At 61.4% G+C, this 13,428-nt stretch overlaps 1 protein-coding gene across 10 annotated transcripts in view; it reads left to right on the top strand.

The window, feature by feature from the left end:
* The first annotated feature begins 2,052 nt into the window (after positions 1–2,052).
* The window catches only part of BIN1 (bridging integrator 1), a 57,705-nt gene continuing 46,329 nt past the window's right edge, over positions 2,053–13,428 (top strand). The window contains exon 1 of one of the 10 annotated variants that reach the window (XM_046658421.1): positions 2,053–2,436. In XM_046658421.1, the coding sequence (XP_046514377.1) occupies positions 2,353–2,436 (84 nt within the window). In that variant the 5' untranslated portion in view covers positions 2,053–2,352. The remainder of the gene's footprint in view (positions 2,437–13,428) is intronic. The other 9 variants (XM_046658420.1, XM_046658425.1, XM_046658426.1 and 6 more) reach the window with 9 other exon arrangements.

Consider the following 13,428-nt stretch of genomic DNA (forward strand, 5'->3'; position numbering starts at 1 on the left):
TGCTTTGTGTGTAGAAAAATCTTTCCGATCTAGAGATCAGATAAGAATTACCTTCTTGAAAGATAGAGCTGTGTGTGTGTTTTAGTTATGAAGGCAATATAGCATATTACAGAATATTTAGGAAATTAAGGAGAAATCAGCCACGATGCCTTGACCCTAATACATCTATTTCCTTCGTGCATGGTTCTTTGGGGTCTTTGATCTGGAGATTTTCTATTTATTTTTATGCAGTTGCAAGGATAGTGCATGCACAGTTTCCTGTCTTCTTTTCACTCGTAATTATCCCACAAGCATGATTTTCATGTTGCTACATAATGGTGGTGGTTGTTTACCATAATGGGGATGGTCTCTGTAATGGCTCTTTCACACTGTCCCCTGATGGCCCCTCTGGTTGCTGTGCCGGCTAGCTGACCCCATCTTGCTGATAACCATTTAAGTTGCTTCCAATTTTTTTGTCAATCAATATTTTGAAGCGCCAGAGTCGAGTGAACCAGACTCTCCCACTGATCCCTGGGGGCTGACCGTAACACGATGTGGCTTCTGCTCATTTCCTCCTTTCCTCAGAGAGCGTTGAAAGAAAGTACTCTTGGAAATGGTTGGAAAAACGACAAACATAACATCAGGAGGAGAGAGATCGTGAAGTGAAAGGTGCTTTTAGGAGAAAGCTGCTTTAGGTTTTGTTTTGGCAACTCACGAATCGGGCGTGAGTTTATAAGAACAATTCTGAGCAAATGCTCTCCATTCGTGCAGCGCTTGGGGCTTCTGGGCAGCACTTCGGGGTGTCAGCTGAGGGCATCAGCTCAGGAGGGCCTTCGGCAGCTCCAGAGCCTGTCTGTCTTTCTGCAAAAGAAGAAGAAGAGTAGGCCAGGAGGAAGGGCTGATGAAGACATTCGCCTCGAGGGTGCAGCAGTAGTGGGGAGAACCAGCAGGAGCAGGCAGAGGGGGTGCAGGGGCCTTCCTGAGCAGAGACCCCGCCACGGGACCCAGGCTGAACCCTTTATTTCTGGACCCCAATTCTCCACCTGCATGGGGGCTTGGTGTATGGTCTGCAAGAGCCAGTCCTGCTCCTCCAGAGGGTCCCAGGGACCCCTGGCCTGGCTCCTGTCTGCTCCGCCTCAGCAGGGCCTCCAGGTCTCCTCTCTCCAGCGACTCAGCCCACAGGCCCCTGGAAAGGCCCAGGGCCACACAGCGCAGTGGCCTCCTTCACAGCCCCTGGCATGATTTGGGGGAGGAGTGTGAGGGGCTCAGGGCTCAGTAGTCTCAATACATATTTATTCATTTCAAATGTGTCATTGGTCTGTCGGCAAAGACGGTTATCAACGAACTTCTCTTCTCTTTGAATAACGATCAGTAATCACTTTCCTTCCAGCACAGAAGAGAAGACAACCCAGGGTAGAGTGGTCGAGAGCCTGGGGTGCAGCCAGAGATCTGGCTGCAGGCCTCTCGGGGGCTCGCGTGTAAAATGGGAATGAGACCAGCCCCTACCTCCTAGGGCGGTCGTGGAGGCTGAACGCGATATTGCCTGTCGACGAGGCACTTAGCAGAGTGCCGGGCACACAGTAAGCGCTCAGTAATGTTAGGTTTTGTTATTGTAACAATAATTATCAGCACACTGGCAGACCCGGCGCCTTGGCTGGCCTGGGACCAGGCGCCGGGGACAGAGATGTGAATATCTTCCGGAGGCGCCCAGAGAACACAGGTGGAGACCGTGAGTCTGCAGGCCGGGAGGGGGCCGAGCGTCCAGCGTGGGGCCAGAGGTAAGCCCCGGGGAGAAGAGGAGGCTCTGGCCGCCCCCTCCCAGCCCCGGCTCCGGATTCCAGGGGCGCGCACAATCGCCGCACTTTATCTCCGGTTTTCGAAAGCACCCCTCTTCTCTATCTGACCTCCTTTCCTGGGCTGCTGGAGGTGACTACTTAGGAGGAGGACCCAGCGCGGGGCGGCGCCGGACCCGGGACCGTCGTTTGAGTCCCCGCCCCGGGGCGGTGTCATGGGAGCGTCCCGGGAGTCCCGCTCGCCGCAGCCCCGCACCCGCGCGCCCTCCCTCCCGGCCGGCCGAGCGGTTCCGGCGCCCGGAGTGGCCCTTTAAAAGGCAGTGTCTGGTCCGGAGGGGGCGGGCGGGGGGCGCTGACCGCGGCCGGAGGCCCAGCCCCTCCCTCCTCCCCGCAGTCGGTCCGTCCGTCCCCCCCGCCCCGCGGTCCCGGCGTCGCCCGCTCGCTCGCCGGGCGCACGCTCCGCCTCCGTCAGTCGGCGCGGCTGGCCAGTGCGCGGCGTGGAGCGCGAGCCGGGGCAGGACGCGCGGCCGGGGTCGGGGCTGCGAGATCGGCGCCCGCCGCGGGCGAGGCCTGGGCCGCGATGGCAGAGATGGGCAGCAAGGGGGTGACGGCGGGGAAGATCGCCAGCAACGTGCAGAAGAAGCTCACTCGCGCGCAGGAGAAGGTGAGCGAGCCCGAGCCCGGCCGCCGTTCTGTCCGGGCCACCTGTCCCCCGACCCACGCCTCCGGGGGCTGGTCCTCACCCGGTGTGGGGCGCTGTCACCTCCGGACGACCGCTGCTGAGGGCCTTCGGCGGGTTCCTCAGGCTGCGGTCCCCGGCGCTCTGGGCGCCCTCTCCTGTCCCCGTCCTCGGTCTCCCCACCCCCGGCGGGGGCAGGAAAGGGCGCAGTCCCCCCCCCCCCCCCCCCCCCGGCGCTTTGTGTCTTCGCCGCACGTCTGCAGAGAAGTGGCGGCCCACGCTCTTCTCGGGGCTCGAGGTCCGGGCTCACCCCGCTCTGGGGACCCAGGGCCGGAAGGCTGGGAGACGGGGTGGCGCTCCAAGCCCTCCTGGGCCACGCGGGCCGTGCAGGCGGGGCCGGGGCCGGCGCCGGCGTAGGGAGCCTGCCTCTTGCCCCCCAGGGCCGCTGTGCTCCGGGAATCCCGAGGCTGTCGCTCGGCCCGCGGGTGCCGGCGCGCTCGCTCCAGGCCTCCGAGCGCTTCCTGCTCCCCACCCGCCTCGCCACCTTCTTTCCCCGCCGGCTGAAGGAGGGATCGAGTTTCCTTTCCCGAGAGGTGCCTGCGGCCTGGACGCTCTGGCCGGGGCCCCAGGGAGCAGAGGCTGCGCACCCTCGGGGAGGTGCCCTCGCCCGAGCAGGGGCTTCGCGTTTCCGGCGGCCCAGGAGGGGGCGGCGGCTCTGGATTTGGGGGCCCACGCCGGGGTGGGGAACTGGCCCGGGCGACGGGCAGTGGGCCGCTGGGGCGTGGAGGGCGCCGCAGGAAACCCGACCCCTCAGCCCCGGGAGCAGCTGGCCGCAGGCGGGGCCTGGAGCCAGAGCTTCCCGCGGCACCCGGACTGTGCAGGAAATGCAGGATTGGGGGGCGGGGGTCCGCGCCTGCTCCGCTTTTCATCCCAAGCCACCTCTGCTTTATTGAATTGGATCACGCCAGCAGCTGACGCCACTTCCCCTGCCGACTCCGACTCTGAAATCTGAGATTGCAGAATCTGTGCTCCGGCCAGGGTGGCCTCCCCCCAGTGGGGTCTGCCGCCTCTCCCGCCCGACGCGCGGCCGAGTGGGAACCCCCGCCCGGGGACCGAGCCGCCTTGCTCTGCCGGGCCTGTGGCTGTTTATAAACAATGACTTTTGCAGCTGAGACCCGCGGGCTCCCTAGGGATGCGGCCACGTGATGGGGTGGGGGGGCGGCGGCTGGAGCCTCCCCTGTGCCTCCCTCAGAGTTCTGCTCATCCTTGTGGTCCCAGGCGGGGAGGTGGGTGCCTGTGCCGGGAGGGAAGGGCCCTCAGCCAAGCTCCAGATCTGGCCTGCCCCAGCTGTCCCCCCCTCCCTCCCAGGGCCGGAGGAGGGATTAGAGCCCCACAGATAGCTGGTTGGGGGCTGGGAAGCCTTCCATGCTCAGGTGGTGGTGGTGGGGGGGCTGCAGAAGCTGCTGCCCTTGCTTCCTCCCCCCTCCCGTGACTGAGTAATCCATCTAGGTGCCTGGAGCAGGCAGCTCTGGGCCTAAGCCTGCTTCCGGCTCCTAAGGGGCTGAGGAGGAGGAGTGGGAGGCAGAGGGTTAGCTGAGACAAGAGCCCTGCCCTCACCGCACTGTTGTCACCTTCCCTGGCTCCCCTCTGCTCCTGCTGTGTGCCCTTCGCTCAGATGCCTTGTCTCTGCAGCACATCCTTCAGTAATTTCAGGGGCAGTAGGCATGGGCTGCGTCCCCTACCTGTAAGTGGCAATATATCATCGCTGACCCCACTGAGCTGCCACCCCTCCCTCTCCAGCCTGTTCCGTGGCCAGGGGCAGTGGGCTGACAGCTGGTCAGCTGTGGATGCTGGCCTTGCTCAGGGGCTGGCCCTGCCTGAGCCTGGGCTGTGTGGGACTGGAGTTGCTTAGTGCTGCTGCTGCTCTCTGTCCCTGGGCAGTGGTCGGAGACCCTCCCCCATCAGAAGCCAGAGCAGCACCACAGCCATCCTGGCTGAGTCTAGAAAGTAGCCTTCCTTCGGCTGTCGCTTGTGGGCCCAGCTGCAGTACCCGTCCTGGGAAGCCTGAGGCCTCCAGCCATGCCAGCCTCTCCCCTTTGCCCTCCTGTGGCTCAGAGTCCGTCACAGCCTAGGTGCAGCTCACCCTGCTGCCTCCTCAGCATCTGTGGGGCGTTCAGGACCACAGCTGACTTCGACGTCTAACTTTAATTGTTGGTGGTCTCACAGGCACCCCTGCCCCCCCCCACCTCACCTCGCCCCCACCTCACCTAGGTCAGATCAGCCAGAAGCAGGGCAATTCCAGTTGTCCTGTTGCCATAGGAGGGCGTTTCCTGACCAGGGGCAGGCAGTGGCTTTGCTGGGGGGCCTCGATGGTATCCGCTTAGGGAGAAGGGTCCCATATCTCCTCTTCTTTTCTTCTCTCCCAAGTTCCACACATCCCCTCTTAGTGCGGACATCCACCAGGACTCAGAGGGTGGCAGAGTGGGCAAGGAAAGCTGGCCCTCTGGTGCCTGTGGGGCTAGCTCTCCTGTGCCCCCAGCTAAGTGCGTCTCTCCATGGGTCCTGGCTTAGCATTACCCAGCAGCCCGCCCGCCTCCACCGCTAGTCTGGGTGCTCCCTGAGAGCAGAGCAGGTGTCCACCTGGCCCCGGCGGGTGTGGAGTGTCTGTGTATGAACCGACAAGGATGTTTAGGGCCTTGGATCGGGAGCCCTGGTGCAGGTCTGTGAGTGGGCTGGTTTGTGCCCTGGCTCCTCTGCCTTCCCTCATTCATCAGATCCTGCCTGGGATGTGTGCCGTGTGCCTGGGCCTGGGCTGAGCCCAGGGGGCAGTGGGAGCAGGGTGCACGTGGCTCTAGCCGGCGTGGAGCTTGTTGTAAGCTCCCGCGGCCTCTGGCCCTGGCGTGAGGAGGGCGTGAGAATATATTGGAAGGGTCGTCAGGGTCTGCCAGCACAGCACTGTCACTGCTGGCCTCCCAGCCCCAGCGTTCCCAGAGTGCCCGGGGTGCAGAGTGTCTGCCGGGAGCTTGGGCTGAGGGGTGCCATGAGGTCATCTTCCCGTTGCGTTTGGCTTGTCGGACCCTCTATAAATGACTCTGTCCATTTTTGGGCCTCAATAAGGTGGCTGGGCAGAACCAACTTAGGGTGGAGCCTGGGTCAGATGACAGAGGATTAGAGGTTGGCGGGCTGGGCCCCTTGGGGGAGGGCATGTTGGGGAGAAGAGACAGCTGGGGCGGGGGTGGAGTCTGGCCTGCTTGCCCCTGAGGTCCACCGCCCAGAAGGCCTCATGGAGTGTGCAGTGGGGAGGCTGGCGTTGTCCTGACAGAGCCGGCTGGTAATGAGCACGAGGCAGAAGGCTCTCGCAGGCCTGGAGGTGTGCACTCCGTCTGTCTCCATGGCCGCCCTCAGCCTGCTGGGAGTGGGAGGCCCAGCTGGGAGGGGGCGGGCGCGGGGCTGTCAGTGGACTGCACAGCCCTGGCATGTTGGAGCAGATGCTCAGGAGAGGAAAGGTGCCATGACAGTTATTAATAGAACCCTGACACAGGGCCGTGATGGCCCCATGCTCATCTGGGTGGTCAGGGTCTCCTCGTGCTGTAGCCATGTTGGCCTCAGTAGGAGAGAGGCCTTTACAACCAATCCTCATCCTCAAGGCAGCCTTAAGAATGACACGCTACCCCACGGAGCAGGTGTTCTGGGCCGGGAGCCCACCCAGGTCTCCTGGAGGCTGGAGGTGCTAGGTTCCCCTCCCCGCCCCCCACTGCCCAGGCCCTAGTCTGACCTTGCTCCCCTCCACCCACATTCTCCATTTCTCTTTCCTCCTCTCAGCGTCCATCTTTCTGTCCCTGAGTGTCTGAGGCCTCTTCCTGCTCCTGTCTCTCATCCGCCTCCCCCGCCCCCGGACCCACCCGTCGTCTTTTCCTTGTGTCTGTGTCTCTCTGCTCTGTGTCTGTTTCCTCTGAGCTTGCCCAAGGCTCTCTGCACCTCTCCAGGCTCGGATCAACCCCTCCCCGAACCCGAATTATTTCTGTAGATGGTTCATCGTGCCTGTTGGAGGGAAGGCTGCTGAGCGGGCGTCCTCTCTGGGTGGGGTGTTGGTGGGGGCTCAGGGGACATTTGGCTAAGGGAGAGGTTGGAAGCATGGCTGCAGACTTCTCTGAGCCCCAGTGCACCCAATGGGGTCCAGGGAAGAGCTGAGACCCGACTCAGGAGAGCCCGCTGGCCCCTGGAAGGCTCAAAGCGGGGCAGGCTGTTTTGCCCAGGGGCCTGAACGGGGCAGGAGGAGGTATTCAGGACAGACAGCTGTGGGCCAAGGCGCAGGGTGGACAGCAAGGCTGTCGTTCCTCCTGGGGAGAAGGGGTGGGGTGTGTTGGGTGTGGTGGGGGTGGCTGTGGGGTAGATTTGGGCTAGCTGTGGTCAAGTCTTGAATGCCGGGGAAATCTATGTATCCCACGTATTCTCGGTGAAGCTGTGGTTCGAACCCTTCTCCCGTCTTTGCAGATCGCCCGTCCTGGGCTCCGTGCTCCCCTTCGCTCTTGGGAGCCTGACCAGGCCCTGGCCTCCGGCCTCGGCGGTCTTGGCCCAGCTCGTTCTTTACAAGCTGTGTGTATGACTTGGACAACATTAGGAGACTGCTTCTGTCCCAATCTAGGCCTTGCGTGGTGCTTTTCCATGGAGTTCTAGAATCCCTGGGGCCCACGCTCAGTGCTAGACTTCTGTCTTGCCGCAGGAGAGGGGACAAGGACGTGGCAGAGAGTGTGTGAGAATGACAGGCTGGTGCTCCTGGGTTCTCCTCACTAGCTGGGACTTTGGACAAGTTGCAGGAGCCTCCTGAGCCCAGTTTCTTCATGTACAAATGGGGATGAAGGGTTCCTCTTCACAGGCTTCTTGTGGAGAGAGAAGCCTTGGACAGGTGCCCAGCACATGGCAAGTGCCCGTTGAACGCCAGCTCTGTGCAGCAGGGCAGTGTGGTGAACCCATGCTGGACCCCTTGCCTCTCTGCGCAGGCTCTCCCACCCTCTCCCTGGGAGTGTCCATTACAGGCCTCTATAGACAGCTAATCCCCGCTGAGCCCGGGGCTGATCAGGGTTTGTGGTGTCGTCCAGTCCTGGAGTGGTGTCTGCATGTGTGCGTGCGCATGCGTGCACCTGGCTCTGCGTGTAGGGGCAGCCTGCAGTGGGGGGATCGGCATGTCTGGGGCGAATCCTGACTGCCTACATGCAGACCATGGCCCTGGGGAGTCTGCTGCTCTCTGGGCTTTACTTGGCTGTCAGTAAAGTCCTGGTGAAGTTTCTCATTCACTCTTTTATTCAGGAAACAAATATTGAGCGCCCACAATGTGCTGGGCACTCTTCTGGGGATGGAGGGTATGGGCTAAACAAAACCGAATCCCCCAGGGGACTGGCGTTCTGGCTGGGGAGACAGCCATGGGGCAGACACCTGTGGGGCAGGTGGTTCTCGGAGCAGTGAAGCAGGAGGTGGCCCAGAGCTTTTCCTCAGTGGCATTTGATTGACGGGCTCGGCTCCTGGGCATCTCCAGTGCCGGGGCTCAGGACTCGGGTGTGGATGTGAAGGAGGCGCTCGCGCAGTGCAGGGCATTGGGCGGGTGGGGAGAGGCTGAGCAGAAGCTTCTGGTCTCCATGTGAGAGGGCACCTGGGGGAGGGAGGCTGTCACCCTGGTGTGTTGTGTTTTTCTAAGGATGCCTCTTTGGCAAGTCTCCTGTTGGGATTAAAAGTGCAAACAAAGGACAGCAATGCTAAAATCACTCCACAGGGCATCGACAGAGGACAGGCCTGGGCAGCTTGGGAGCAGGTGCTCTCGCCCAGGAGGTAGGACTGGGGAGGTGGGAGGGGCCGCTAAAGGAGGAGTGGGAAGGCACCAAAGAGGGCCCAGACTGGGAGGGCCGGTTGTAAGATTTTCATATTAAGCAGCAACTCTGTGCAGGGGAAACCACTCAGGCTCTAGCGAGCTGGGTTTGAATCCCTCCCCACGCATTACTACCCTTGGGCAAGTCACATTGACCTCTCTGAGCCTCAGTTTCCTCACCTGAAATAGTGAGTATGTGCCATGGGGGGTGTTGTGCAGATTAAACGGATACATGCTGGAGGGACTCCTGGAAAGGGCGGAGCTCATCGTTCCCTAAGGGAGTGGTTCCTATGCCATGGAAGGGCATGCCTTTGGGACCTGGCTGGCACCTGGGCTCCTGGGGCCTCTCAAAGAGGCTGCCACCTCCCAAAGAGGCCACACGGTTCTGGACTGGGCAGTGACGAGGGTCAGGGATGGGGAATTGAGAAGAGAAAGACAGGTTCTTCCTGCCCCAAGGGAAGCCTTTGTCAAATATTAACTTCATAGCAGTAGCCGTGGTTTCCTGTGTGCCTGCTGGGGGCCAGCTGCGGGTAAAACTTTCACTGCGACCGGGTAAGGTCCGTGTGATTCCCACTCAGCAGGTGAAGAAGGTGAGGCTCAGAGCAGGGGCGAGACTTGCCTACGGGCTGTCCTGGCCAGCTGTCTGGGTTGCCCCCTCTGGTGGTGAGGAGGTGGTTGGGCCGCGGGGAGGCCTGGAGACATGCAAATGAGAAGCAGGTCTCCTTCGAGGCTCTCCTGACCCTGAAGGTCTCTTAGGGGGTCATTTGACAGGTTTGGTCCCCAAGATCAGCCCCCTCCCCCAGTGAATGAGATTTGGGGCCCCGTGTCTCCCCCTGGGTCCCCACCTGGGGTCTAGGTTTACACTTTGGGATGTGGCCGTTCCCCTTTTGGGATGTGTAGTGGGCTCCGGGGTGAGGGGCTGCCTCGGGTTTCCTGATGCAAGTCTAGACACGGGGTTTCTACTGCAAATGAGCAAAAATGAGGCACTGGGGTGAGTGTGTGAAAGCGTTTTCACAAATATAAAGGCTGCATCCAGGTTATTCACTGTAAAGGAACACTCTTTATTCTGAGATTATATCTGTCTACTTCTGTTTATGTTGTTGCAACAATGTTTCTTTTATGAAATGATGGTCATTCTAATTGTTTCTTAATGTTCTTCAGGAGGAAATAGTCGTGCCGCTGACCACAGGCACACGCATACTGGGAAGACTTTTCCTGGTGTGGAATCTAAAGTCTGGGACCGCTGCACCAGGGCGTCTACCCTGTGGGCGGGACGTGTGGAGTAGGGAAGCAATTCTCCTGGGTCCAGGCTTGAGGCAGGCCCCCAAGACTGTCTGCTCCGTGGGGTGGATCCTGCCTCCTGCAGTCGCTGTGGCCTCCCCAGCTCAGCATGCACCTCATGCATACTTGTTGCTGGAGGCACGGATTCTCAGGTGTGGGGGAGATTGGCCTCCGGCCGGCAGAGACCGGCAGAAACCCGGGAGGCTCTGGGCTCAGGCTGTAGGGACGGGTAGTGGAGCTGAGGCTGCAGGATTTCAGGCTGTCAGAGAGCAGGCAAGGCAGTGGTTGGAGCTCAGGTCTTGTCGTCAGACTGGTGGGGCACATCCCACCCGCCACAGGCTGTTCCCAGGGACCCGGGCATCACTGCACAGTGCCTTTTCTCGCAGTAACATGGCTCAGGGTGGTGGTGGGGCTTACCTGAGCCGTGGGCTGCAGTGCTTGGGCCCAGAAACTGGGGGCCTGGGGCCCTGCTGGGGAGCCTGGCCTGGCTTTAGGTCAGATGCCAAAGCGGGCTTGGCCCGGGCCCTGTGCAGGAGTCTTCTTTCAACCTGAGAAGGCTTTAGTTGACAGAGTTCTGGGGGTCACTGATCTGGGGCTCCGTGAGGTTTGCTGGACCCAAGACTTCACTATTAGGGCCCGTGAGCTGCTGCCTTCAGACCCATTTCCGCTCTCTTTGCTGGGCCTCTTCCCTCTCCCTCCTGGAGCTAACCTTTGCCCCGGTCCCTGGCCCAGGTCCCAGTATCACAGCAGATGGTGGGATGGGGCTGTACCATGGGTGGAGGGCGGGTCTGGAGCCTGGGGGTGGGCAGCAGGCTTGGGTGCTGAGAACTGTCCGTGGTGCCCAGGAGTGGGCCTTTGTGCCCCACGCTGTGCCTGAGCCTGGCATGGCGGGCCAGGTCCCCACTGCTGCCTCGCCCCAGAAGGGCGATGAGCTGCAGACTCTGCGCCTCTGCAGTGCGAGGGCTGCCGCATGGGGGGCTGAGCCGGGGGGAGGGGGGGTGTAGGGGGGGTGTGGGCGGGGCCGTGGCAGCCACCACTGGCCCGGGGCGCTGCCAGGCTGGGCTGGGATCTCATGTCTCCTGCCCCTGCAGGCCCCCCCACCCCCCGAGCCCCCAGGGCCCTTTTGCGGGACATTCCGCTGGCTCCTTGTTTTGGAAGCCTCAGCCTCTTACACTGAATCGGCTCCCGGTCCTGATGACCTGGTTTATCCCTGTTGTTCTCTCGGTTATGGCCTGCCCACTGTGGGCCAGGGTGCTGGGGCGCCAAGGGTCCGAGGGGAGAGGACGCCCCCTGCCCTCAAGGAGCTCCCAGCCCCGCACACAGTGCCCATCACATCTGAGGGGAGAAGGGGCGAGGGCCCTGGGCCATGAGGAGCATCCTAGCCAGCCTGGGCTGTCAGGGAAGGCTCCTCGGAGGCGGCACCTGAGTTGGCTTTGAAGGACAAAGGAGGCAGATTGTGGGGTGGGAAGGGCTGTTTCTGGAAGCTGTTCAGGGTGGCTGGACTGTGTGTGGGGGGGTGGGTGGGACGAGGCCTGAGTCTGCAAAGACAGGTGAGGGAGACCAGGCCCTGGGGGGCCGAGAGGGACGGCAGGCTCTGCCCCCAGACCCCTGTGCCCAGCGTCCTCGCCTCTCTTCCTCAGATCTTGCCTGAGCCGTTCGTCCGTCCGCTTCCCAGTCTGGGCACAGCTCAGGACCCAGTGTCTCACTATCCTGGGCTGCAGGAATCCCTGGCTTTCTGAGGAAGAGGAGGAGGCCAGGCTGCAGGGGTGAGTCTGAGGCCCCTGAGGGAGTGACCTCAGCCCGGCTAGAATCCAGCCGTGCCCAGGAAGGTGCAGGGGGTCTGGGGCAGGGCTGCCATCCTGGAGTCCACCCGTCAGGGCTGGGATGGCAGGGGCTGGGTGACGTCTGTCCCCCAGCCTTGGTGGAAAGGCTGGTGTACAGCAACCTGTGCGTCCCCACATTCCGTGCATACCTGTTTCTCTGTCTTTGGGCGGCCCCAAGGGACACTGAGGGGAGAGTGACACCACGAGGCCTGTAGAACCTGACAGGTGGGAGGGCTGTCACTGGATCAGTTCACCCCTCTTCAAGGTATCTCTGTGTGCCTGCCCTTCGAGGCCAGGTCATTGACCAGATGGCCATGTGGGGGTCCCCTAGCTCCTGAGTCAGAGCTGGGGAGGGTCCTCAGAGCAGGAGTGGTCATGCTCTCCTGTGGGGACCCTGGCTCCCAGTGCAGACAGCTGGGTGGGGAGTGGATGGAGGCTCAGGGGGCAGCAGCTGGCTGCTGAGGGGGGTTGGGGTTTCCACTCAGGCCTGTGGCTGTGGGGCCTGAAGGGGGATGGGGTAATGGGAAAGCCTTTTCCAGCCCGGCCCCTTTTTCCAACAGCTGCTGCTACTTTCTTTGGACCCTTTGCTCAGCCTGGCCTCTCCCCAGGACCATGGCCAACATGCCTGGGCCTGCCACTGGGCACTGGGGACAGACCTGGTGCAGGGAGACCTGGGCTGAGAGAGACCCCTCAAGGGGACCCCCCTCCCCCTGCCGTGGCTCCCTTATTTCCCTGTTCTGAGATGGCATCAACTCTGTCAGGACATGTCCTCTAGTGCATTGATAACTATCTCAGGGGCCAGATAGCGGTGCTGGGTGGATGAGGGCGCTCACCCAGCCCCAGGCCACTGGCAGCTGTAGTGGGGGAGAGGAGGGGTTGCACAGGGTAAAGAGAAGGAGAAAGCTAAGAGGTGTGTGTGGGGAAGACTGACCTAAAGAGGGGCTCTAATCCTCAGAGAGAGGGAGTGTGGCCCCAGTGACCACCTGCCTGGTCTGGGGCTCTGGGGAAGTCATGCCCTCTCTGAGCGCTCGTTTCCTCCTCTGCAATGGGAACAGGACTTCCTGCCCCACGGGCTTGTGGGGAGGGTCCAGCGGAAGTGAATGTGGCCAGTGCCTGGTCCCTGGAGGGGCTGTTCTTTCCCAGGGAGCATCTTGGGAACCACACCTGAGAACCCACAGACGCGGACCATTCCGGCTTTTGCGATTTGAGCTGTTTGTCTTTGCTTAGGACGGGATTCTTGAAATTGAACTGTAATGCATTTTTTCCCTTTCCCTGAGAAAGCTAATTTGGGAGATGGTGGCATCACCTCCCTGAGGAGTGAGGTCAGAGCCCCTGAGCCAGGGCCTGAGTGAAGGGATGGGGTGGGGCTGGGGTGTGAGGGGCCGGATGAGGGGCCCAGAACTGGGGACAGAGGTGAGGGTCTCCCGTCATTCGTTCCTTCATTCGAGAAGCCGGATGTGTGGCAGAAGCACCCGGGCTTGAGAGCCCTGGGTGGGCGCTGGCCTGGCCACCGTGCCTCAGTGTGTCTGTCTGAGAACTGGGGAGCACGGGGTCCCGTCAGCGAAGTAAGGTGAATCCCCAGCTCCTGAAAGGGGTGACGGCAGAGCTGAGTTCTGCCGGGTCCAGCTGGCTCCAGATGGTTCAGGAGGAGGGAACGATCTTAGTATCTCCGTGGCACTTGGTGATTTACTAAGATCCTGCATGCCTGCCATTTTCCTCCTGTTTCTCTTGATGACCAGTGAGGTAGGCAGCACTGATTGTGGTTCCGTTTGGCTCAGGGTCCCTCACAGCCATCAGGCGTGGCCTCAGGTTGGCCTTTCCCAGGTGCTGCCACCCCCATCCCTGCATCCAGGGAGTGAGAGGATGCTTCGAAGAGACCATTACAGTGCAAGTGTGGCTGATTTCAAATGAAAATCAGTGTGTGAGGGCTGCCCCGTGGGGCAGATCTGGGTGTGTGCGTGTGTATGTGAGCACTGGCCTGCGTGTGTGTGTGTGTGTATATGGGAGGAGGGT

The sequence above is a fragment of the Equus quagga genome, chromosome 4 (assembly GCF_021613505.1).
Source record: "Equus quagga isolate Etosha38 chromosome 4, UCLA_HA_Equagga_1.0, whole genome shotgun sequence".
Taxonomy (NCBI): domain Eukaryota; kingdom Metazoa; phylum Chordata; class Mammalia; order Perissodactyla; family Equidae; genus Equus; species Equus quagga.